The following is a 25,199-nucleotide window of genomic DNA, read 5'->3' as shown; positions in this document are numbered from 1 at the left end:
CGAGGGGGCGCTCGGAGGCCGGCGCCCCCGCTTCCGCCGGGGCCCCGCCCGCCCGGGCCCGCCCCGCGCCCGCCCCGCGCCGCGATTGGCTGCGCGGCGGGAGCGCGCCGAGTCAGGGGGCGGGCCCGCGCCGGCTACAAAGCGCGGCGAAGGTCACGGCGCGAGTAGGCGCGCGCCCCCGGCGCCCCGACTGCGGACCCGCGCCCCTCGCGCCCCCCGCGCCCGCCGCCCGCCCGGGGCCATGGAGGGCGTGAGCGCGCTGCTGGCGGGCTGCCCCGCCACCGGCCTGGCCGGCGGCCTGGGAGTCACCGCGTGCGCCGCGGCCGGCGTGCTGCTCTACCGCATCGCGCGGAGGTGAGTGCGCGGGCCCGGCCCGATCCGGGGCGGGAGCAGCGCCGCCCTCCCCGGGGCTCCCGCGGCGGCGCGCTGGGGCGCGGCCTGCTGGCGGGCGCGCTGCTCGGGGCTGCACGCTGCCGGAGCCCGCGGGGACGAGTCCCGGGTCGGGGAGCCACCGAGAGCTGCCTGGAGGCGGGGGAGCGCGCCCTGCGGGCACCCGGACTCCTACTAGGTGGGGTGCGGGCCAAGCCGCCGCGTGCTGGGCGCAAACTTCTCCCGCGGTGAGCTGCGCGGGCCGCGTTCCTCCCGCGCCAGGCCGCCCACGCTGCCGGGGGACCGAGGATGGAGGCGGGGGCCCTTCCCTGCGTTCTGCCGCTAGTCCCCCGCCCGGATCGGTGAAGCCGGGAGCCGGCGCTTCGGGGCCTGCTGCGTGCGGACACCCCCAGCATTGTCCTCATGGTGGCTCATTTCGTAGTCACAGCCTTGTGCTCTCTGGGGAGCCCGAGGGCGCGCCAGGATGAATGGGTCGCTACTGAGTAGCAGAGGCACGATTTGAACCCGAGCCGGCCGACTCTGGAACCCGATTTCTATCTCAAGATGTTAGGGAGGCCGGAGACGCATCAAAGGGCTTTAAAAGGATGGCAAGGAGTGTGGCTACTTTTCCGGGTTCCATGGGACACTCTCCTCTCCGCGCTCCAAGATCGGGCCATCCCCTGTATTCAGGGCTGGCCTCTGGGATCAGGGATAAAAGCTTAATGGTCTCCTGCCCCAGCAGGAGATAAGGTCAGGGAGGAAAGGTGCGGTTGTGACAGCATTCTAGGGACAGAGTGGCTGGCAAAGCTCCGATTTCAGGGGAAAGAAGAGAAGGCACTCGCCCAGGGTTACAGGGCAGCATGTGGCAGAGCTGGGATTTGAACCGGGGCTGTCTGGCCGCCTGTTCTTCCTTAACCCCTGCTGTGTACTGCTGCTCACCCCACAAGGGCTTCAGCGGGGTCTGTAGGATGATCCTGGCTGGCGGCCTGAGGAGGGGGGACCTCCAGGAAAGGGGACGGGCACATGGGGGAGCAGGCCAGGCAGCCAGGGCAGCAGGGATTTGAGGGACCCATGACTCGGGGCCTCTGAGCGCCCAGTTCTACACTGCCCAGTTTCTACAAGCTGGAGGGGTCTGCAGGACCACCTGGCCTAAGCCGAGCATTTTACGCACAGAGCACCTGAGGTGCAGACCCCAAGGCGATCTGCACAGGCCCCGGGCACGATGGCAGCAGAGCTGGGTCAGGGGCGCAGTTTCCCCGGAGCCCCCGTGGCGCAGGTAGCAGCTCTGGCTTGCCGTCGTTTCTGAGCCCTCCAGCTCTCAGTCGTGGGTAGCGGGGCCGGAGTCGCACTGGGGCTTGCACCTGTGCCACGTGGCTTTGCTCGGGGGCCCTGCTTTCCCTCCCTGGCCTTCCAGCCAATTTCCCTCTTGAAGACAGGAATCTGGGCCTGAAGTGTCAGGTGAGTGGGGTGCCAGGGGAGCCAGGAGTGTACCCAGAAGGCCCTTCCACTCCAGCAAGGGGACCGCCGGGGGCCAGGGGGTCGCAGGGGGCCTTGGGACTGTTGCTGTTGATCGTGGTTGGTAAGGATCAGTCCCTTCCTGGGATGCCCCTGGGTGTTCGCATTGCGGCAGTGGGGTTTATCTGGAGGTGGCAATGGACCACCATCGCGCTTCAGGCCTGCAGCGTCTGCGCGCTCGTCCCTCCAGGCGGCCAGGGGCCGAGGAGAACGCAGTGAGGGGGATGAGCGTGGACTCTGGTGGCGGCTGGGGTTTGAATGACCTCGGGAGGGCGGGCAGGAAGGAGACTTATCTTGAGAAGGCCGCTTGGCCGGTGGGTATTTGCAGGCTGGGCTGCCGGCGGGAGAGGGGCCTGGGGTGGTGAGGGAGTTCTCTGGGGGCACTCCTGCCAGCCTGCTGCCCGCCACCTGAAGGCTGGCCCAGGCAAGAGGTCACTTCCCTGCGGGAGCCCCAACTGGACAACCGTTAACGATGGTGGCAGGCGGAATTTTGGTGCTGGCGGCATACTAGATGCTCAGCCCTGCGGGTGCCCACGGCCACCTCGGGGGTCCTGGCAGCCCCACCCCCTGTCGGCACATCCCAGGGCGGAGGTCCCTGTCCGCTGGCGCACTTGCTTGGTGGTCCTGAGGGTCTGTGGCTTCTTAGGCCCCCACCCCCTGGCACAGCCTTGTCGCTCTCCACACTGCCTGGGGCCCCTCTGCAGGCTGCCACCATCCCGCTTGGAGACTCTAGGGCCTGCCACTGGGATGCAGGTGACAAGCAGGCCCCCACCCTCTCGCCCCCGGCATGTGCCAGAGCCTCATCGTGACATGCCCAGTCTGCTTTCACGTGCCCCTTCCCCATTTCCACCACCTTCCAGGGCCGTGCGCCCCAGCCAAGCGGATGCTGCCCCCGCACGCACCTGCCTGAAGGTCGCCTTCTCAGGTGGCCCCGCTGGTGGGCACACCCTTGTTTAGGGGACAGCAGGGGCCCTGCTTGTTGACCTCTCCTGTGGCGTTTGTCACCACCTGCCTGTGGGGCCGTCTTTCTCGTCCTCTTTCGAGTTCGAGTAGGGAGCGTCTCGCTCAGCTCTCACCTCTAAGCCCAGCGCGGTGCTCTTAGAGCGCTGCTTGGCCAGAGGTTTACGGGGCTTCCCCCGGGGGTGGATTCGGGGTGTTGTCTTGGTGGTGGCAGGGTCCGGCCGGGTCCCAGCAGTGCCGCGTGCCTTTTGGTGCTGTCGCTGCAGCCCGGGAGGTCCGTGCTCGGTGGAATGAGGGGTGCCTTGGTTTTGCTGTGGGGGAGCTCAGTGTGGGTGTGCTCGGGGCACCTGAGGCACGGGAACAAGGGAGCCACAGGGGGGTCCCGGGAGGACGCTCCTCCTCACCTGGGAGGCTGGCCCAGGGTGTCCCCTTGGAGCCCTGCTCCAAGCTCCTCAGGCCTCAGAGGGAGCCAAGCCTGGGGCTTTCCAGAGGGGTGGCCGCAGACCTGCCCCCCAGGACGGGGCCTGCACCTGCCACATCGCCCGGCCCCCTGGAGTGGTGGGCTCAGGGCCCACCTGCCTGGGGCTTCAGCCTTCGAGCGCCCATGGCCCCTCTTGTGCCGTCAGGGTGGGTTCTCGGGCTTGAACAGGGGCAGGGGCCGAGCGCGGAGCTGCCCTGGAGCCAGCAGAGCCCCGGCTTGACAGGGTGGCCGCAGCCTGGTGTGAGCGACCCCCGGCTGCCGCCCGCTGGGGCCCGCCCTGGACGGTGGCCTGGACGTCCGGGCCTCCTCGGCCCACGCATCAGCTTCTGGACCAGGGTCCTTTCTCCCTTTGTCCCACAGCCTCGTCGGGGTGGGAGTGTTGGCTTGGGGGAGAGAATCCTGGCGAGGGGGTTCTGAGGGGCGCTGGGGGCGCTTCCCTGAGCCAAAGCAGGATCCTGGGACCAGGTGCAGGTGGGCCCAGCCTAGAGGCCAGGACCCACCACCCCAGCTGGCAGTGAAGGCTTTGTGGGTGACAGAGCGGCTGTCCCGTGCGGCCTCCGTGGTGTCTGCGTTCGCACTCGTGCCTCACGGATGGGGGTCAGGGAGGGAGGCCACAGCCCTGGGACTTGAGCTCAAGTTCCCACCCAGCCGAGCTGGACCCCAGAGCTCCGCTCCCCACCCCACCCCCACCTGTGCATCCCAGCTGCCCCCAGGGAGCCTGGGAGCTTCGACCCCCACCCAGCCAGGGTGGGCTGCTGCTCCAGCCTGGAGAGGGGTCCCCCAGCCCTGGGCGGAGATCACCAGGCCCCCGAGTGATGGGAGCTGGAGCTGCCGGCCCCCAGGGACAAGGGCTAATCTCCCGCCTCCCCTCGTTCCCCCCTCAGCACAGGCTGGTCCTGAGACGGGCAGAACCACTTCCCCGGGGCGGAGCTCCCTGGAGTGCAGGGGCCTTCGGGGCAGGCCCCTCCTCGTCGTGGGTTCCTGGGTGGGGCGGCCAGGGCCCAGGGCGCCATCTCTCGCCCCTTCCGCGGCTCCCTCATCATTCTCGGGGCCAGGGCGGTGGGCCGGTCCTTCCAGACAGTGAGAAGGGGGGGGCCCTTTCCCACTGAGGCAGCGGGAGCAGAACCTCGTCCTGGGTGCAGGGCTTCGGGGGTAGCACAGGTCCAAGGAGGGGGTTCCCTCCCCACGGCGACACACCCTGCAGAGGACCCGGCAGCAGGTACAGATCAGCCACGAGAAAGCCGAGGGCTCGAGGACCAGGGCGCCGCGTCCCAGGGCAGGCGGCACCTCGGCAGGGAAGGTTCCAGACTGCAGCCCCGGCCGGCCCCGGCAGCCTCCCCCACCACTGCACGTGCTGTCGGAGGCACGTGCTGTCGGAGGCCCCGGCACAGGCCAGGGGCCCTTTTGGAGTCTTTCGCTCACAGCGACCTCCCTGGGGCAGGGCCTGTCGCGGTCCCTATTTGACAGATGAAGCATGTGACTGATTCCTACTCCATCCCACCCAGTCCTGCTGTGTGGCCTGCTGGGCCCTCTGGGGACAAGGTGGTGGCCCCCCGCAGTCCACTTGGCCCTGGCCTGAGCCAGGGGTGGTGCTGGGCTGCAGGGGCCTGGCCCGCCACCCTGTGTAACAGCCGCTGCTCTGGCATTTTCTCTTGGCCGGGAGGGAGGTCTTCTGGGTGTCCCCAGGAACCTGCCCGTGACCAGTGTGCGGGGTGGGGGGGGCCAAGCCAGGTGGAGGCTGCTGGTGTCAGGAGGCAGGACCTTCTCAAGGTGCCACCCTCCTCCCAGGCCAGGGACCGGTCCGTGACAGCAGCCGGCCCTTGGCGTGGAAAGAGCCTTCCAACTTCTGTCCTTCCGTCAGGTGCCGAGACCCAGGGGGAGGGGGCGCTTTGAGGGTCACATCTAGAAGTCGGTCGAGCTGTGCTCCTGCCCTCCCTCCAGGGCCATCCAGGTGTGGTGTGGCGGCCCGCCCGGGGCTGGGGGTGGCCCCTGCGCAGGCTGGAGTGGCAGCTCAGGGCCCTTGGGCTCACGCAGCTGCCGCCCGTTGCCCTTTGCCCGTGTTGTTTCTAGATTCCTGGGGCTGTTGGTTGGACAGTTGTTGCCACCCCTTCTCCCCAGGAGACCAGGTCTGGGGGGGTTGCCCAGAGCACAGACCCCCAGTGTCTAGGCCGGGATTACCCATAAGCCCCACCTGTCCACGCTCGTGGGCCTGCCTGCCCGGTCCCCGCCTCCGGGCGGGGGTGGTGGCCCTGGCCGAGCAGCTGTCACTAATCCTGCCCCCGGCCTCCTGGGCTGGGAAGCGCAGGAGGCCTCCTTCAATCTGGATGGCTCCCCGGGGAGCGCTGACAGCCGCAGCCTGGGAACAAGCCTGTCCGGGAGTGACCCCAGGGGGCCTGCGGGGGAGGGCGGTCCTGGAGCCCCGTCAGCTCGAGGCCTGGCCGGCTCCCCCTGGTTGCCCCCCATGTCTGAGCCCCATGGAGGGGCTGGTGGCCCCTTTCTGCACATGGACACGCCAGAGCCGGGGGACCTAGTGAGCTCAGGCTGTATCCCGGAGGCGTGGGCCCCGAGGGCTGTGGGGCTGCACCTCGTGTGCGTCCCTGTTGTGCCCTCCACGGGGCCACTTCCCTTGGAGCCATCGTCTCCTTCGGCTGCATCTCTAGCTCCGTGTCCCCAGGTCCTGTTCCCGTCACCCTTTCCCTGGTGGCCCGGGCGCAGGACCCCAGTTGACCCAGCCCAGGGCTGCCGGCTGGTCCCACTCGGAATTTTCTCTGTCCCCAGGAAGAAGCCGACGCACACGACCGTCAACTGCTGGTTCTGTAACCTGGACACGGTGGTGCCCTACGGGAACCGCAACTGCTGGGACTGCCCCCACTGCGAGCAGTACAACGGCTTCCAGGAGGTGCGTGCGTTGCGCACGGGCCCTCGCCTCCGCGCAGCCCCCTGGGGCGCCCCCACCCCAGCCCTGGCGCGGCCCCTCGTCTGCGCATGAGGCAGCAGGGAGCGGAGCCGACTTGTCCAGAGGGATGGAGTCGGCTGGGGCCGCGGTGTCTCCAGCTCCGCAGCCCCTTCTCTGCCTTGCACCAGAGCAGGGCTCAACAAGCGTGGTCTGTGCTGGCAGGTGGTAAAGCCGCCAGGCTCCGCGGGCTGCTCGGTCTCGGCCGTGGGAGAGCTGGAGCGGCCGGGCAGTGCGTGGACGCGGGAGCACACTGCAGTGGGCCGGCACCTGCTCCAGGCCGCGGTGCGCAGGAGGGCAGTGACCGGGGGCTCTGGGCTGGGTGGCCTCAGCATCTTGCCCATCAGGATCCCACATAAAACTTCTTTGGAGGGAGCAGATGTGGCTCAAGTGGTTGAGCGCCTCCTTCCCACACGGGAGGTCCCAGGTTCAATCCCCCGCCCCGGTACCTGAAAAAACAGAAAAAACTTCTCTGGAGAAGTGTCAGCAGTCACGTAAAAAGAAAGAGGGGCCGTGGGCCACCCCAACTGCCCCAGAGCCTCCGGCGTGGGGCCGCTGCTTTGGGTCCCCGTCCCCCCGCCACCTGCAGAGGTGCTGGGGAGACCATCCCCTTGGGGAAGGACCCCCCACTGACCACAGGTGCCCCCTCCAGAATGGTGACTACAACAAGCCGATCCCAGCGCAGTACATGGAGCACCTGAACCACGTGGTGAGGAGCCCGCCCAGCCCCCACGCGCTCACCCAGCCCCCACAGTGGGTGAGCAGCCAGGTGCTGCTGTGCCGGAGGTGCAGCCACCACCAGACCACCAAGATCAAGCAGCTGGCCGCCTTCACGCCCCGCGAGGAGGTGAGGCAGGGCTGCGTGCGCTCAGGGCGCTGGCCGGGGCCACCCTGGGCCTCCGGCCTCTCCTTGGTGCCAGGCCCCCCCTCCCCATGCTGGCCCTGCCTTCCAGGTTGTGCAGCTTCTTCCACCGAGGCCCAAGCCGAGCTCCTTGTCTCCTGCATGCTCCAAGCCCCAGAGCCCCACAGCACCTGCAGCACCGGGGGGTGGGGGGAAATGGGCTCCTCCACCGCACCAGCCCTGTCAGACTCATCCCGTCCCAGTCCTTCTGAGGCCTTCGTGCCATCTACTGCCGGGCAGTTTGTTGCGGGGCTGGGGACAGATGCTCGTGGTGCCTCCTAGAGAAGGACTGGCAGGCTTGACCTTCAGTGTTTGGCCAAGCTGGGAGCTCCGTGCTCCCCGAGTCCGCTGTGGGGTACAGGGCCTTGTTTTCCGGCTAATTCTGCCTGACATCCCCCAGGCTCGGGGGTCACATGGCCTCAGGAGCCAGATCCCAGCAGAAGCTTAGAATCCCCGGCTTCCCAAGGTCTAGCCAGGTGGAGGGAGGAGAGCAAGGTGAGCCGGGGCCAGGCGGGGTGACAGGTCCGCAGCGAGGAGGGTGGCCTCCCCTCTTCCTGGCGGGCATCAGGCTCCTGCAGGAGGAGAGCAAACCGATAACCGCCCCGGCCACTACTGCCTGGAATTTTCGGTTCCCATCGAAACAGGGTGGGTTGTGCCTTGGTGGCTTCAGGGGGAGGGGCAGAGGTGGGCCCAGGGTCTTCTGGGCTTGGTTGGTCGTGAGCCCACAGCCAGGCGGCGGCAGGCAGGGTGCCCCTTCTCCGTGGTGCACCCACTTCCTGGTGGGCGCTCGGCCTGGGGCACCTCCAGGGGCCTCCTCGGGTGAAAGGGCCTTGTTAGCGGGCCTCCCTGCCCGCTGCGCCCCTGCTCGCCTCCAGCCTCTACTGCCCTGCTTCCCAGCAGCCTGCGCAAACCCACAAGGTGGGCCCTGGGCATTGCCCTCTGTCACCCTGCGCAGCGGCCGTCGTCTTTTGGGTGGAGGAGGAACGGGTTCGACGGTAACCCACTCGTGAGCCCCGGCGGGTATCGATGGAGAGTGGCCCCAGGTCCGCCCGCTCCAAGCAGCTGTCGCCCGTCCTGCAGGGCAGGTACGACGAGGAGATCGAGGTGTACCGGCACCACCTGGAGCAGATGTACAAGCTGTGCCGGCCGTGCCAGGCGGCCGTCGAGTACTACATCAAGCACCAGAACCGCCAGCTGCGCGCCCTGCTGCTCAGCCACCAGTTCAGGCGCCGGGAGGCCGACAGCACGCAGGTCTGCGGGGGTCGGGGGCAGGCCATGGGAGGGGGGCACTCTCCCTAGGCAGGAAGCCCCTCCCGAGGGCCGGACCCCCGCGACCCGAGGCCAGCTCTGGAGCTGAGACCCTGCCCTGGGGAAGCCCTTCTCCTGGGCCAGGCTGCTGGCGGCGTTGGCCCCAGCGGGCGCCCATGGGGGGCAGCCCAGTGCCGCGTCTGACGCCTCCAGCACCGGGCTGTCTGCGCACCCGGCACCTGCCTCTGCCATCGCGTCCGTTCCTCGTGGCCGCCCCAGGGTGCGCACCAAGGTGCTGCAGCCCTGTTGACAGCTGGCAAAACCAGACCCGGGAGGATCGGGTGACTTCACGGCATACAGGGCCACTCGCCCTTGGGCAGGGACGCCAGGACTGGAACCCAGCATGTCCGGCTAAAACCTGACCCTGACTTTTAAAAGTGAAGTACACAGTTCATGGGACATTCTAGTTAAAAAATGAGATAGTAGTGGGTAGCGTTAGGAGTGAGGACCACTGCCCCTCCAAAGCCCCTCGCCCTGGGAACCGTTTCCAGCTGGGGCCAGTTTCCAGGCTGCAGCCCGCCCCAACCTCGTGGCCGTGTTACCTCCATTGGCACAAATGTGCAAAGCTGAAAACAAGACAAGCACTGTCCTCTGGGCTCCCTTTTTTTTGGGGGGGGGCTGTCTGCCTGGGGTTCCCTCGTTTTGGAGGGGGCTCCCTCCTCCTGCCCAGCTTATTTCTAGACCGAAGAACTAAACACTAGTTTTTGCTAGAGTTTTCCATCCGTTGATTGCAACTGCAATTAAAATTGCAAGAGGGCTCTTGGGTGAGAGCCTGACTAAATGATTGAAGAGTCTGTTTGGAAGAACAAGGTCACTGCAGCATCAGGTTTCTTGACAGGAGAGGGGGGAGCCCTACCCTTCCACCTGCCTACCCACCGTCCTGGGCCCTGGGGGTGAAGGCTTAGGGACGCGAGGAGTCGAGGGGCAGACTGCCAATCTGGGGACAGGGACGGGCGTAGAAGGATCAAGTGCAGGGGGAAGACAGGGTCACTGGCCATCAGGCTGGGGTGGGCCCCTGGTTCCCCAGTGTCCAGAGCCCCAGGACACGGGGCGCCCAGGGAGGGCGCCGGCAGGCGTGGCCGCCTGGCTGAGTGCCCCCCTCCTCTCCCCGCAGAGCTTCTGCTCGTCCGCGCTGAAGGCCCCGGCACAGGCCACCGCGCTCCGCGCCCTCGCCTTCCTGGCCTGTGCCTTCCTGCTGACCGCTGCCCTGCACGGCGCCCGAGACCCCTCCGCCCCAGGGGACGCCCTGCCCCCGGCCCTGCCCCCTGGCAGCAACGGCTCGGCCGTGCCTGACAACGGCACGGGCCCCGGGGCCGAGCGCTGGCAGCAGCTGCTGGGCCTCCTGCCCCAGCACGCCGCCGAGAGGCTGCAGGAAGCCTGGGCCTTCGGGCAGAGCCACCAGCCGGGCCTCGTGGCCCTGGGCCTGCTCGCCTGCCTGCTGGCCATGCTCCTGGCCGGCCGTGTCGGGTAGGTGTGGGCCAGGGGGGTGGGCGGCGCTCGAGGCGGGAGCCGAGAGGCCCTGTGGGATCCCAGCCCGGGGCGGGGCGTGGACCCCGTTCCCCAGGCGCTGGGAGTCCAGCGGGTAGGGTGGGGGGCAAGCAGGCCACATGCCCTAAGGGGCGCCTGCTGGCACTGGGGCCCGGTGGCCTCGCTCCTCCCTGCCTCGGGCTGTAAATTCCGGGCGATGGTGGGGGGTGTAAGCGGGACCTCCTTGATCCCTGAGCAGCCCCGCACCAAAACCTGCGTGCCCATCTGCTGCCCTCTAGCCTTCGTCCTCGGCTCCACTTAGCCGGCCTGGGCGCCCAGGCTTGGGGCGGACGCTGGCCGGCTCGGACACAAAGCCTGGGGCATCAAGGGTGGAATTGAGAGGGCCACGTTCCCTTCCGTCCCCGCAGCAGGGTGGGCTGCGGCGGGCCCGGCGGGAAGTGGGGGGTAAGGCGGGGAGAGGGGCCGCCACCCGCCACCCAGGCACTCAGGCCGCCCGTCCCGCCCCGCAGGCTCCGGCGGATCGACGCCCTGGCCTCCTGCCTGTGGGCCCTGCTGCTGGGCCTGCACCTGGCCGAGCAGCACCTGCAGGCAGCCCCCGCCAGCTGGCTGGGCACCCTCAAGCTCGGCCTCACGTCCCTGTGCTGCCTGGTGGGTTTCGCCGCCGCCGTGGCTACGAGGAAGGCGATGGGCCCGCGGAGGTTCCGGCCCCGCAGGTCAGAGAAGCAGCAGTGACTGCGGGGGGATGACAGACAGACGGACGGACAGACCCAGCGCTTGCCCCCCCGGCCCGGAGCAGGGCACCTCTTCTCTCTCCTTCCCCCTTTCCCACCCGCCTCGCGCCCCTGGTCCTGGCCTGGCCCCTCCACCTGCCCGAGGGGTCGGCCCTGCACCCGTTTTCGGTGGCGCCAGGACAGGGGCCTCTAGCTGCTCACCACTGCTGCCTCCTCTCTAGCCAAAGACCCTCTCGCTGCACCCCCTCCTCCGCCCCGGGGACCACAAGCCCACTCTAACCTGTGGCTTCTGGCTGACAGCTCTGGGCACCCCTTTTCCTGGCTCTGGTGCCACCAGGGGAGGCTGGAGGCCCTGCCACCCTCTGCCCTCACCTCGCCCCATCTCAGAGCCTGGGCAGGGGCAGTGACCACTCGGCAGGTGACCCCGCCTGCCCCCATCCCCATGTAGAGCATCTGGCCTGTCCCTTGGTCCTGCTGGCTGCCAGCAGGGCTGCCCCCAGGGGCTGCTGCTGGGCTCCCCGCGCCCTGAGACCTCCCTGCAACCCCTTCATCCCTCCGCCTCCTCCCCTAGCAATTGAGTGCAACTCTTGGGCGTAGCTGCTCGCAGGGCCAGGGCCCAGCCCGGCCTTGACCGTGAGCTTGTGCAGAGAGACCCGTCCCAGGAGGCAGGAGAAAGCTGCTCGTGCTCACCCGTTTCTCTCTAAGCTGTGGCGTGAGCTTCCTTGGTTGAGGGAGGATTAATTTTCTTTCTTTTACTCATCAATTATTTATTGGGCATTGCTGTAGGCCAGGCAGGAAGAGCTGGGCACGCACGCCTTACAGCTCCCTGGACGCCCCTCCCGCTCCTGCCAGGGCTGGGGTTTCCTGGTCTAGACAGCCCTAAACAACCGGCTGCTCATGGGCTCTGAGGTCGGGGGGTTGGGGGATTGGGTCCCCAGTTTCCTCCTCACATCCCATGGGAAGCCTGGGAGCAAGGCCTAGGAGCTCAGCCCCCCACAATGACCCTGGCCCTGTCGTCTCAGGCCTGTGGCCATCACCCATCCTCCAGGCCCCTGGCAGCCACTTCCACAGTGGAGCAGCCCACCTGCCCCCCAACCTCGAGTCAGGGGGGAAGGGAAGGCCACCCAGGGGTGCCACCTGCCAACGCCGGCTGCCCCGGGGAAGAGGCCTGTGTGTGGCCAAGGCTTTGTGCCAGGCACAGACCTGCCACTCGCTGGCTTGTGGTCTTGACCAGGTCCCTGCTGTGCTCAGCCTCAGTTTACCATCTGGGGAGACCCCTGAAGCGCTGGCCCCTGTGGGTTTCCAGCTCTCCTCCCTCCCCTGGTGGCTGGCCCTGTCCCCCAGGGTCAGAGCTTGGAGAGGATGGCGAGGAGTAGGGTGTGCACCAGCGGGAGAGCTGGGAGAGTTGGATCCCAGTGCCTCCTGTGTGCGGACCTGCTTCATAGTCCTGGGCAGCTAGAGCTTGTGGCCTCCTTGGGCCCAAGTTTCTTCTTCCATCCTTTGGCACCAAGAGACCAGTGCCTCCCATCGTGAGCTGTGGGGAAGAGCACGCAGGGTGGTGTGTTCTGGAAACAGAATGTTGTCCACGTGCAGAGGAGTCCTCAGCCCGGCCTGCCTCTCGGGCCATGGCAGGCAGGTGGGCCAGCCACCCCCCGCCTGGTGGTGCCTTCCAGTGACCCCGGGTGGGCTGCCCTCCCCAGCACAGGAGGGGCCTGGGGCTCACCCGCCCCACCGTTCCACCTCGTACAACTCAGGGAAGGCCAGAGCAGATGGCTCATGCCCACGGCTGACACCGGCAGGGCCCACCAGCCTGCTGGGTCTGAGCGGCAGGTGGGCAGGAGAGCGTGGCGCCCGGCAGGACCCAAGCCGGATGCCCCAGCCCGCTGGTACCAGGCTACCGAGCTGGGGGGACCTGAGCGGCCGCCCTACCCCATTGGCCCCTGTGATCGGAGGGCAGCCGGGGAGAGCTCAGGAAGGTCAGGAGAGCCCTGAGGTCCCTGGCTCCCTTCCTCCAGGGTCAGCTGTGGGGTGGAAGTCAGGCCCCGGCTGTGCAGGGGTGAGGTGAGGACGGGGGGCAGCCCTTCCTGCAGGTCCAGCGGGGAGGAAGAGCCGGGGTTCCAGGGGGCGATCCTGGAGAGGGTAAGGCACCACTTACTGGCCCCTCACTCCCTCCCCCGGGCCAGAGCCCACAAGGGAGGGTGGCGGGGGCACACGCGCAGCCTGCTGGCCGCGCCAACCCGTGCCGTAGCTCCAGGAAGCGGATGGTATGAGGCCAGTTCCGGCTTTCCTTGGCATTGCCTAGAACAGGGCGTCTGTGCGTACGTGTGTGTTTAACCTCAATTATTGACACTAACCATCTCCAGCTCTCGCTGGCCAGGAGGCCCTGCCATCTAGCAGGGCACGGAAAGCCCTCAGGAGACGGGAGCGCCCAGAGGCCTGGCCTTCTTAGGGTTTTGTGCAAGGCGTAACGTTTTCCGTCTGTCCCTTATGCTTTCATCAATTGGAGAATATTCTGACTCGGTCGAGGGGATGAAGACGTGCCAGTGGCCCTGGGGTTGTGGCCTGTTAGCTGGGGTACATGGCCCCGTGTCTCTCCCCCACCGCCGGGTTCAGCTGCCAGCCCACCCTCAGTGGAGATGGGCGACACCGGGGTCCGCCTCCTGCACCCCTGCCCCTCCCAAAACGAGTTACCTGAGAAGGCGCCTCTGGTAACACCCGCCCGGCAACCAGGTGCGCCTCGGCCTGCCGGGGAAGGAGCCGCCGCCGTCGCCCTCCCGCGTGTAGCCCCGTGGACTCTGTCTAGTGACCCTCCAGCACTGTACATGCGACTCCGGGCCTTAGACGCTGTGTTTCAATTGCTGTGCTCTTTTGTTTCGCTTTTCTTTGTTTTTAAAGGAGCTTTAGATGACACAAACGTTCCCTCAAACACCGGGGATTTCCGCGTCCCCCACCTCCCCCTCCCATGCTGTGTTTTCAATAAACGCCTCCGGGGCCCTGCTTTCTACCTGTCGGCATCAGGTGCCATGTCTTTTTTGTTTTTTCTTTTCTGCTCCTTCAGAAGTGCTGCACGGGGTGGGGGGCCTTTGGGGTCTGCAGAGCCACGGGCGCCTGCTGGGAGGCGGCCTGGGAGCCGGCGTCCCCGCACCAGGCGGCTCAGGCCGACGCCCCTGCTCGCCAGCCTGCGCCCACCCCTCGCAGCGAGCCGCCGCTGACGCTGGCACCTTCGCTCCGTCCACTCTTGCCCTGTGGGCAGCTCCCAGCCTGCCCGGCTCCTCCCCAAGCTGCTTGATTCTGCGGAGGCCACGATTTGGCTTCTGGCCCTTGGTCCCTGAGGCCTGGGTTTAGGGTACAGGGCAGTCGGGGGCCTCGCACCAAAGGAAACCTGGGTGCCTTTGGAGGCTGCTCCCCCCCCCCCAAAAAGGAGGCCCCCTGGGGACCGGCCACTGCTCCTGGGCTGCTCCGGTGCCCTCCTCCAGCGCAGGCCCATGAGGCGTGTGCGGACAGCGGCACCTTGCCTAGGTGGGCCGTTGCCCCGCCGAGTGGCACTCGCCTGTCACAGGCAGAGGGCGCAGGTCTCCAAGAGTCTTCTCCCCTGGCGAGGGCCGGCATTTCCAGCCTGGAGAGCAGCAGGGCGTGGAGCCCTGGGGCGTCCTGGGTGGGTCCCGGGAGGGAGCTGGCGGGACGCAGCCTCCTTCCAGAGCTGCCCGAGGGCCCAAGAGCCTTCAAAACCCCAGAGCCTCTCCCCTCACTGCGTCTACCCACCCGCTCGGCTTGTCTCCGAGGCCCCCTGGGCCCATTTGGTGCCCTTAGCAGGTTTCCTTGTCCACGCACTGTCCAGGGGGGAGGGGAGTCAGATAGGGAGCACCAGCCAGAGTCCTGGCGCCACCTCCTGGGAGTGTCCACCCAGGTGTCCTCCCCGCCCAGGTGTCCCTCTCCCCGCCCAGGTGTCCCTCTCCCCGCCCAGGTGTCCTCCCCGCCCAGGTGTCCCACTCGCTGCCCAGGTGACCTGCCGCCCTCTGCTGGGAGGGTCTGCAGACCCCAGGGTCTTGAGGGCGGCGCGGGCTCCCCCGGAGGAGGCGGCCCCTGCTCTCCCCTCTGGGCTCGCACCGTGGAGCAGCAAGTTGTCCCCAGGGCTCCAGCAAGGCCTCGGCCACCACTGCAAATGCCCCGATGTGGCTCCCGGCAGCAGCTCCCCCAGTTAGAGGCGGGGCCTTCCCCACATGCCCGAGGGCAGGGAGTGGATGTGGGGTCAGCGAGTCGTGTGGGCTGGGCAGGCCCTTCCAGACTGACCTGATGAGCTTCTGCCTCCGTTTCCCCGCATGTCCCAGACGCTGGTTCTTAAGTCCAGGGGGCCTCTCGGGGCCTGGGGAGGCATTTAAGAGGTCACAGGATTTCTCAGGATGTCACCAGCCCACCTTCCACCTGCCTTAGAAAACCAGTTAGGGGAGGTGGCGAAGAACGTTTTGCTCGGGGCATTGGTGGGACTGGGGCCCGAGCTTGGATGGTCGTGACGGGGGCCCGAGGCGCCTCAACCGGCCCCCCCCCCCAGCTCTGCCGGGGGCCCGAGGCCGACTGCCCATTGGCCAGTAGACTGTCAGCTGGGCTCCCTCGTCCCCTGGGACCGAGGTAAGGCTGGACTGCCCGCGGCTCGGAGCGGACGGCAGACTAATGCATTAACAGCCGCCGGTGCCCTCGCCCCTGTAATCGGTCGCCTTAATCAGAGCATGGTTGGCGTCTGGCGTGGGGCCAGCGGGTCCTGCGGTGTGATTTGTGCCGTTCTCGAGTTAAAGAGACACTGTCACCTTCCGTCTTGGGGGGCTTTGGCAGGTCACTGACGGAGCTTTCCTAAGCTGTGAGTTTGGTGTGTGCCTGGCGGTCCTGTCCCCCGGCCCCTCTTCCCGGAGGGGGTGGCCCAAAGCTCGGCCACCTCCCCCTGCTGCTTTACAAGGGGCTCAAGAGGGGAATTCCCGGTGTCGGGGACCGGAAGGGCACAGCGGCAGAGGGACTCCCAGGGCCGCTGCCTGCCTGTGCTCCGAGCTCGCCGGGGACACCGGCAGGGGAGAGTCTGCGCCCGGGACGGGAAGCGGCAAAGAGGAGCCCAAGTCCATTACCTTCTCTGAGTGGCCGGCGCGGGGCCGGGCACGTTCCCGTCGAGGCGAAGGGAGGGCGTGAGGCTGGCGAGGGCGACAGTGTCACTTTAATGCCGAGACGCGTAGCGGGAATAGTTTGCCGTGAGCCCGGGAGGACCGGAGGGGCACGCAGGCGGGGTGGCCCTGCCGGCGCCCCCCGCCCCTAACGGCGCGAGCGTGGTCAGACCGCTTCTCTTGCTTCAACTAACGCACGCCTCCTCGGGGCCCTGACCCGGGTCCCCCCTTGCGCCGCGAGGCCGGGCGGGGGACCTGCCGGGCGGAGGCCGCCCCCGGGCCTCCGCGCTGACCCTCTCGCCCCCCTCCCGGGCCCTTCGGCTCTCACAGGTGCTTCCCAGGAGACGCGGCCGGCCTCTTCCCCGCCAGCGCCGGCCTGGCCGTCCCGTGCCTGAGCGTCGGGGGCCCTTCGCCATCCCTGTTTGTCCCCAGCCCGCCTGGCTTCCTGCCGCTCGCCGGCCAGCAGCTGTTCCGGGCTCCCCGACGGGCCTCGCCCTCCTCCCTGCCCGGCCGCCTCAGCCGGGCCCTCTCGCTGGGCACCGTGCCCTCCCTGACGCGAGCAGGTAAGGGGTGCTCGGGGCGGGTGGCGGGGGGAGGGAGGCGGGGCGGGCTCCGAGCTGCCTTGCCCAGCCGACTTAACCTCTCTCTGAGCCTCAGTTTCCCTTCAACAAATGGGGCTGGTAGAGAGCCCACCTTGGAGGGGGTGAGGGTTAAACACAGTGTCGTTTTGAAGGGGCATAGAAGGGCGACTGGCGCCCAGGGTGTGCGCAGCGAGTGTAGACGCCTTGGATTTTTTCACTTATTTTTACTATTATTGCCGTGGCTGGGTTGAGCCCCCCCAGGGACTGGGAAATTTCCCCCTAGCCTTTCCGTGTGGTCAAGAAGGCAGGGATTCGGCTCGGTCAGCATTTATTGAGCACTTGTTGCACGTGGCCCTGGGTGACTAAAACCTGGCCCCTGTCGCCGGGGACGTTGTCGTCTCCAGCTGGGGCAGGAACCCCCTACCACCCTCCCCTTGCCCGATGGCGTCTCCCTGGGAGCCGGCCGGCAGCCTGCTCGGAGCTGTGCCAGGCACGTGCTGGGCGCAGGGCGGGACGCTGTTCCCGGAGAGCGTGCCCGGGTTGCGGCGAAGCCGGCGCCTCCTCGCTGAGTTCTCGGCACTGGCCCCGGCAACGTGCACCGGGGTCTCGTTTGAGCCTCCCCGACCCCTGCACGTGGCTCCAGGCCACACACACCCCCCAGCCTGTGCCTGTCATGACCTACTCGTAAGGTGACCTGTTCCGAGCCTAACCGTCGGCCCCCACGGCGGCAGGCCGGGTGCCCTGAGGGTCCTCTAAGGACATGCAGGGAGGGCTGAGCCAGGAAGGGTCACACCTTCGGGGCGGGATGGCGGCCCCCGCCCCCGGAGACCCCGCCCGAGTACAGTGGCCTCGCGCTGGGCGCCTGACTCTGGGTCCTTGCATGTCACAGGACGTGAGCCGGGCCGTGGGAGGGCGGCTGCTGCCTGCGCCCCTCCCAGAGCCATCACCTGGCCCGTGTCACGCGTCCTGAGGGGCCTCCCTGGGCTCTTGCCTGCGAGCTGCTGCTGGGGCGAGGGGACAGTGGAGCGCCCCGGTCACAGGAACCGGGAGGCCCAAAAGATCGTTCTAGAAGCCTTCAGGGCGGGTGGGGGCAGGACTCTCTGCAGGACCAGCTCCCCACTGGCCCCAGCACTCTAGACGGTGCCGGAGCTTTTATCTTCTTGGGAGAAGCTGTAGAGTCACGTGACTGTTAACACTTCGCCTTATGTGGGCGCTGTGTGACAGCTGGCGAGCAAGTATTACTGCAGTTGTACAGGTTACTGTAGCCCGTGGTTTACTTTGGGGTCCCTGTTTGTGTTGTGCAGTTTGTAACATCTTCACAACCTAAAACTTCCCCTTTTGGCTTCATTCAAATACATACATAGTTCGGCGCAGTTGGTTGCGCACAGTCTCTAAAAGGACGATTCTGGTGATCGTCCCACGGTGCACGGCGGGGGCTGGACCACAGTGGGAGTCCCTGCCTCGCTCCCCTATGGGGCAAATGCCAGGGCTGGAGAAGGGAGCCTGGGGCCCCCGCAGCCCGCCGTGTTTCTGCTTTTTTCCTCTGCAGACTCGGGGTACCTGTTCAGTGGGAGCCGCCCGCCCTCTCAGGTGTCTCCAGCCGGGGAGCTTCCTGTTGCAGGTAAGGGGACCCGGGAGCTGGCAGGGATGGGAGCATGGTCGGGCACCCACTTCGGGGCCAGGCCTCGCTCTGTCCACGCCCCGGCACCATCCAGCGGGACCAGCCTGGGCCGGCGACTCACCGTGGGCCTCGGTTTCCCCTTCTGTGCAGCGGGGTTGTGGTCATCAGGATTGAATGAGATCTTGCCTGTGGGGCACTGAGCCCAAGGCTGGCACAGAGCAGGCCCTTGTGTCCCCATTGTCCTCACCGGGGACCCGATGGGCATGGCAGGGGGTTGGGTTAAGGGACCTCTGAGTGTCCAGTCCCCGCCTCCAGGGCCTGTTCAGCTGCAGAGGAGGGGGGGGCGTGGCCTCGGGGCCAGGCGGCTGCAGGCCCTTCTCCCTCTAGGTCCCAGTGGGACGGTGCTTAGCCCCACTCCCCCGCTCTCCACCACCCCCTTCCTCCTGGGCCAGGGTGGGTTGCAGGCGGCAGCGCTGCCGTGGCCACCAGTCCCCCCACCGATGCTCACCTGCCCCCCCTCCCCCAGATTACCTCTCCCTGCTGTCCGGGGGCCGCCCCTGCTCCCCGCTCCCTTCCCCGGCGCCCTCCGTGGCCGGCTCCGTGGCCTCCAGCTCGGGCTCCCTGCGCCACCGCAGACCCCTCATCAGCCCCGCCCGCCTCAACCTGAAGGGGCAGAAGCTGCTGCTCTTCCCATCGCCCCCCAAGGAGGCCCCCAGCTCCCCCAGCAGCTCGGACGAGCGCTCACCCCTCAACGGCAGCCTTTTCACCCCTGCGCGGCTGCCAGCGCAGGACGCCAAGCACACCGTGGGTACGGCTCGCCCGCCTCCCCGGGGTGGGGTTGCCAGGCAGGGTGGGGGCGCCTCCGAGGCCGCGTGGCTCGCTGGTGTCTGTGTCCCGGCGGGGCCTGCACTCCCCAGGGAGGTGACAGCGTGGAGGCCTCACGCTCCCCAGCACCAGAGGCCCTCCCCGGCTTCTGGTGGCTTTGACCCCTCCAGGGCGTTGCCCTCTCCTGGCTGGCTGTACAGGGTCCTTGTTTCTTGGCACTAACTGAAAGCCCTATCTGCGGCAGCGGCACGGATACGTCTGTTGTGCTCAGGCGGTGTTGCTCTTCAAAGCGTTTTTCAAAGTAGGCGCAGCATTTAAAATCTAGACGTTTCCCGAATGTGTGGCTTGCCCGGTGGCCTGTCCCTCCAGAAGCCTCACGGGGCATTACCTGCTCCTGCTGGCAGCTGGTGGCATTGAGCAATCCCCACTCCAAGACCAGCGTCCCCCCCACAGCCAGGACGCACGGCGGGATCTGGCCTCCTGCCCGGGGCCGAGCGGGCGGGGACCACCGGGGCTGCTGCGTCCTGGGAGGAGAGCTGGGACAGCCGCCCGTCTGTCCACCCAGGGCGACATCCCTTCTCTTACAGACCGGAGACAGGTGCCGGAAAAAGGCAGCGCCTGCAGCCTCCGCTCCATCAAGAAGGAGGACGACTCGTCGCAGTCCAGCTGTGTGGTGGACACCACCACCCGGGGGTGCTCGGAGGAGGCCGCCGCCTGGAGAGGTCCGAGGCCACCCCCGCCTCCCGATTCCGCGCCATGGCGCCTGGGACCCTGACGGGGCCTCCCTGGGGCCTGCAAGTCCTTGGGCCACCGGAGCCTGGGACTCTGCCCGGCAGCATGCCCACCCCGGGCTCGGGGCCACGTCTGCACCGTCTCCTACGGCAGCTCTGGCCACCGGGGGCTATTTCGATGTACCGTGATTAAAATTCAAGTTTTAAAAACTCCCTTCCTCGGCCGCACCGGCCACACTTCAGGAGCTCAAGAGCTACACAGGGCTGGTGGCCACACATGGGGCAGCACAGACACACCCAGGGCCTTCACCCTGGAGAGTCCCCTGGACCACGCTGGCCCGGAGTGGGGGGGCATGCAGGGGCTGCAGGTGCCAGCAGGGCGCCGGGCCACCCAGGGTCAGATCACGGCTCCAAGCGGGGGGGGCGGGTAGGGGGTGCCAACACACCTGGAGTGCTGGGTGAGCGTCGCCTATGGTGCCCTCCCCTCCCCGTGGGGGAAGCATGTGTGTTGACAGAGATGGACGGGCAGGCAGGAGGGCGCGGGGAAAGGCGCACCTTGACCTGCCAGGCCTGGTGGCCTCGTGGCCCGTGGCTGAGGGTGCAGGTACAGGGCAAGCAGACGCCAGCCCGCCGCTCCCGGGCTCCGAGGCTCGGGCCCCAGCCGCCTCGCCTATAAAGGTCATGTCACACCCCCTGCCCCCGAAACGCTAGCCCAGGCCTGTATGGCGGCCTGGGCGCAGGCAGGGTGTGTCTTCAGGTGGCGTCACCTGAACAGGTGAGCACGAGCAGAGCCGCTTGGGCCATGTCCGCTGGCAGGAGGGGCGTCAGTGGACGGCCACCTGCATGTGTCAGGGGCACCACCTCTGACTCACCTCTCTGCCTTCGCAGGTCGTTGCAGCCCCTCCCTGGTCTGGGGCCTCCTGGCCGTGAGCTTGGCCGCCAACGCCCTCTTCACCTCGGTCTACCTGTACCAGAGCCTGCGCTGACCGCGTCCCGGGGACGCCCAGGGTGCATCCTGCTTCCACCACTGCCACCGGCCAGCCCGGGGCCAGAGCGACCAGATGGCCAAGGCCGCAGAGAGGCCCCCGGGGGGCTGCCACCCGGGCCCTCGACCGCACCGGTTTGTGAGTCGAGGCCGAGGAGGAGAGAAGGGGAAGGCAGGGGAGCAGTCCTGCAGCTGCCCGCCTGGCTGGGGCCCCTCTCCTGCCCCCAGGACGCCTTCTCCAGACTAGCAGACGCCCTGCGGTGCTGCCCACGCCCGCCCTGGCCCACGTCTCTTGTGTATGTTTGGTGCTGACACTGATCCCAGGCCAGGGATCCCCAAGGGGCTGTGGGACCCTGGGGTCCCCTCCTCCTGCTGGCCGCCCTCCAGGCAGGACATCGAAACCTACTGTAACTGGAGCGGCCTCCGGGCTCCGCCCCCATCTCTGTACTGTATGCGCTGTCCTGCCGGGTCGCCCCAGACCCCCACCCAGCCGCAGGGACCCGGAACGGGAGGGAGGGGAGGGCCCTGCCTGGCCCCGTCCTTTCCCCGGCCAGGCCCCCTTGGGGACACGCGGCCTCTGCCCCCACCCGCCCTTCACTGCCTGCCAGGCTGCGGGTCCACCCGGCCCAGGCCCGCCCTCGCGCTCACCCTGCCCAGGGGCAGGAGATGGGCACCCGGGTGCCCTGCCCAGGCCTCCTTGGCGCCCTGGGACCTGTGTGAGCACCTGCGCCCTCGCTCCCCTCAGACCCCTCCCTCCACCCCGGGTCCCTCTTCACCTTCCCTGGGAGCAGCCCCAGGATCCCCAGGTGCACAGCCAGGCCTGCCCTGCCTGGCTCCCCGGCCTTCCGCAGGTGCTGCCCCAGCACGCCCTTAACTGGCCCTCAGCTTCTCATCGGGCCGTAGGGGGTTTGTGGGGGGCCGTGGGGCAGCAGATTCCCCGCCTCACGGGGCACCCCCGGCAGGCCCAGCCTTCCTTGCTTGGCCCTGTCCTACCCCCGCCTCCCCCGGTTCTACAGGAACCTTCCGCCCCCGCTGCAGCTTAGCCCCCCTCCTGCCCCCCTTTTGTGTTGGGCTCGGTGTCCCGTCCTGTGTCCCAGGGAGGGGGGGCGTCAGTCTGGCACCAGGACCCTGTGGTCCAGGAGCCGTGTGGAAGCGCGTGTGTCCCGGTGGGTGTCGAACCCCCCGTTCCCCGTAACCCCGGGCCTCTGACGGGGGCGCGGGGCAGCGCGTGCCTGCGTTGGTGTGCGTGTGTGCGTTGGCGTGTTCCACCCTGGAAGGAGTCGGGTGGCCTCGGTGGGTCCCGAGGCCGCTCCGGGGGGGCCCTCACTCTGCCATTCAGGGATAGAGCTTAATTTTATTTTTCTACACATTTTGCCAGGTCAGGCATTTTGCCAGTGAGCAGGATGCCCCCAGCGCTCCCTGCCTGGGAGCTTTCATTTTTTTAAGCTCTGGGTGCTTTTTTAATCATTCTTTTTAATGTGTAGGGAAGGAGCCTGCGCTGACTTCACCCTCCTCCCCCCTCTCATTTCCTGCCCTGCCTCCACCCTGGGACCCCGGGGATCGGGGCGCCGGGACCCTCCAGCTGCCAGCGATGGTTCTCGCTCGGTCCTCGTGTGTGTCGAATTGTTTAACTTTATTTCTGCCTAACAAAGCCAAACTCCATTCCCACATCGCCTTCCCCAGGGCTCAGAGAAAGCCTGGGCAGGGGGCGCCCAGGCCTGGCCTCTCCTGCCAGCCCTGCCCACCCCACACCTATGTTTTGTTTCCCATGAGAAACACACCTTATTTTTCTTTACAAAAGGAAAAAAAAAAGATGCCAACCTTGCCTGGCACCCCTGCCTGCCGCGTCTTTGTTCTTGTTTGCTCCCGCAGCCCAGGCCGCGTGAGAAGAGGTGCTCGGGCAGCCCGCAGTGACCGTCGGGGAGGGTGCAGGGGACACCCGCTCAGGGGCTGCAGGGTGGCCACCAAGGGTGCCATAGGGAGCAGGCTGGGCCAGGGCCCTGCAAGGGAGGGGCCACCAAGAGGGGTGCCCTGGGAAGGCTGGGCTCAGGGGCAGGCCCCGTGCCTGCGGGGTCCACTGGGCCTCCAAAGGAACAGGGTGCCACCCCAGCTGGCGACACGACACGGGCAGATCCCTGTGGCCACAGCCATCCTGGCCCAGCCACGGCCCCCCTGGGGCTCCGCCATGCACGGGCTGTCCCTAGAGGCCTGGCCACCTGTTTCTCAGAAACCATCCCTCTGGCAACCCAGGCACCCTCTCCCCCCTTCACACATAAAGCACCTGAACGCCCAGCGGACGGGCCCGCCTGGGGGCGGCCAGGGGAGGCTCCCGCCTGCCCCGTGCTGGTTTTAGGGGGAATTTTTCCCCTTAGTTCTAAGAAAAGGAAGCGGCATTTATTGTAGAAAATCTAGAGCTACAAATAAGAAAAATAATTTTTTTAAATAGTCCCATGATCCCTCAGCTAAAATACTGGTGTGTGCCCTTACTCTTCTTTTCTATGTATATTTTTTCATGAAAATGGGATCTTACCGTAGGGACTGTTTGTCACTGTTCTATCACTTCACAGCGTCATGAGCAGACTTCTCTGTCATTGAATCTGCCTTCCCATCCCTCGGGCTGCCTCCCCGTGGGTGCTGCCAAAGTGTATTTGACCTTCTGGGCTTAGCAGCTAGAAGGCGGCTGGCTGTGTTTGCGCTGCTTTTCTAATGGAGTTGGCAGTGGACAAGCAGAACCTGTGCCTTCTGAACCTAGACTGATTCTTGAGGGTTGAAGTCTTCTGCAAAGGTTTACAGGATTCTAAAGCTTTTTATATGTGTTACTGTCTTAGTTGGTTAAGAACACAAGTAACTGTGTAATTACATACTTAACAGTGCTGTGAAGTAATAGGATACAGCGCCCTGAGTGAGTAGTCAGGGTTGGGGCTGAAAGTTTGAGGATGATGGGGGAGATCCGTGGAGGTGGAAGGAAGCACTTATGCAAAGGCCCTGGGGCCAGCTCTCAAGGAACTGAAAGTGTGGGAAGAACACCCAGGGTGGGGCGTGGGGGGTTGGCATGGCAGGACAGTGTAGGTGGCTTACGGTGAGCCCATGGAGAAGGCTGGGATCACTATGAAGGGTCTTTGGGCCACATGGGGGGCTTTAGATTTCATCCTAAGAACAAAGGGGAAGTCAGTGTGGCTCTAAGGAGGAAGATGAAACACGGGTTTTTAAAGCTCCCTCGGCTGGACGCTGGGTTGGGAAAGCACCAGCAAGCCTGCTGGAATGCGGCGGGCTGCCGCAGCGCGGACCTGAGGTGGTGGCCGGGGGGTGGGTGATGTGCTTGGGCCCCGGGGACACCCGCCAGGCTGCTGGTTGGAGGTGGGGTGGGGAGGGCAGGCCCAACTGCACACTTGGCTGGATGGGGGTGCCCCTCCCTGGTCTGGGGGGCGCCGGCGGGGCAGCGGGCAGGGCCTGCTGGAGACTTGGTCTTGAGCATTTGCACCAGGGTGCCTCGGAGACCCCCAGTGGCTGCCCCGTGCCCACCATGCACCGCCTGGGACCCACTGCCCTGACGCGGGCCTCGCGCCCTTCGGGTCCTGCAGAGGCCTTGTGGGGATGGCGCCCCGCTTATTGTCGCCCCCCCCATCTTGTTTGCCACCTCCAAACCAGCTTTGCTGGCTCTATGGGACCCCGCGCTCTTCCGCCTCCCCCTTTGGGGTGTCGTTTCCCTGGAGCGGGTCCTCAGAGCCCAGGGGAGGGACCCCGGGGTCCAACCAGTAGAAGCCGGCCTTGCCTGGAGTGGGGGGCGGGGAACCTCGAGGATTTGCTGGGGGAGGGGTGATTAAAGGAGCAGTCACACAAATCCTTAATTACAGCTGTCGCAAGCCTGCGAGGTCCACACCGGTGGGGAGGCGCACAGCCCTCCCACCCAAATCTCTAACCCGGGAGAAGAGGGCCTTGGGGTGGGGAGAAGGGCGAGGCGGCTGAGAGAGGGTCCCGCGGGTTTCCTGGCACTTTGGTTGAGGAGGCCTTGCGTGACGTCAGCCTGAGTCTCAGGCTTTGAACCAGGGTGCTAGAAGATTCCAGCAGCTGAGGCGCCGGGCGGGGGTCCCTGGGTGGAAACTCCTCTCCGTCCAGTCTCATCACACAAGTCACGGGGAGAACTGAGTTCGGTTTACAGGGTTTTGCTTCCTCAGGTCCGTTTTGGGGAGGGAGTCTGCTGCCGGGCTCCCAGAGAGGCATTGGTGGTTGAGGCCAGGCTGGGCGGGGGCTGGAAAGGGGTGCAAGTCTTCTCCGGCCACCCCCACCCCCTCCCCGGGCTGACCCAGGAGGCTAGGGCCGTGGGCGTTTGCTCATTTCCTGTCTGGTCTGGTCCCAGTGACCAGCCTGGCCCTAAGCAAAGGCCAGGGGGTCAGGCTGGACCTCGGGCAGCGGGGAGGGGGGCTCACAGAGCCGCTGCCCCGCCCCCCTGGTCACCCCACCCCCCACTCTGCGGGGCGCCAGCGGCACGGGGGCTGCGGACGGAGGGGCTCTTGGTGACTGCTCTGCCCCGCCGCGGGGCTGCGGGCCTGGGGGGGCGGGGCGCAGCACCTGAGCTCTGGCCCTGGACCGGAGCTGAGGTGCCCGA

The 25,199-nt window shown here is 66.9% G+C and overlaps 1 protein-coding gene across 1 annotated transcript; it reads left to right on the top strand.

Moving 5' to 3' along the window:
- Window positions 1–176: 176 nt before the first annotated feature.
- TMEM201 (transmembrane protein 201) lies at window positions 177–22,431 on the top strand. Its single transcript, XM_004470603.5, has 11 exons — window positions 177–354; window positions 6,104–6,224; window positions 6,931–7,125; window positions 8,260–8,430; window positions 9,602–9,954; window positions 10,485–10,688; window positions 16,181–16,413; window positions 17,981–18,052; window positions 18,579–18,860; window positions 19,465–19,599; window positions 20,497–22,431. The coding sequence occupies exons 1-11, from the start codon at window positions 242–244 to the stop codon at window positions 20,592–20,594; spliced, it is 1,977 nt and encodes a 658-aa protein (XP_004470660.2). The 5' UTR covers window positions 177–241; the 3' UTR covers window positions 20,595–22,431.
- Window positions 22,432–25,199: the final 2,768 nt, after the last annotated feature.

Source organism: Dasypus novemcinctus, chromosome 9, assembly GCF_030445035.2.
Source record: "Dasypus novemcinctus isolate mDasNov1 chromosome 9, mDasNov1.1.hap2, whole genome shotgun sequence".
Taxonomy (NCBI): Eukaryota; Metazoa; Chordata; class Mammalia; order Cingulata; family Dasypodidae; genus Dasypus; species Dasypus novemcinctus.
This window is presented reverse-complemented; position numbering and strand designations above follow the sequence as displayed.

Coding starts and splice junctions, on each gene's coding strand:
- TMEM201 (XM_004470603.5), top strand. CDS start 242: ATGGAGGGCGTGAGCGCGCTGCTGGCGGGCTGCCCCGCCACCGGCCTG. Junction 7,126..8,259: donor CCTTCACGCCCCGCGAGGAG/GTGAGGCAGGGC, acceptor CCCGTCCTGCAG/GGCAGGTACGACGAGGAGAT. Junction 9,955..10,484: donor CTCCTGGCCGGCCGTGTCGG/GTAGGTGTGGGC, acceptor CCCGCCCCGCAG/GCTCCGGCGGATCGACGCCC.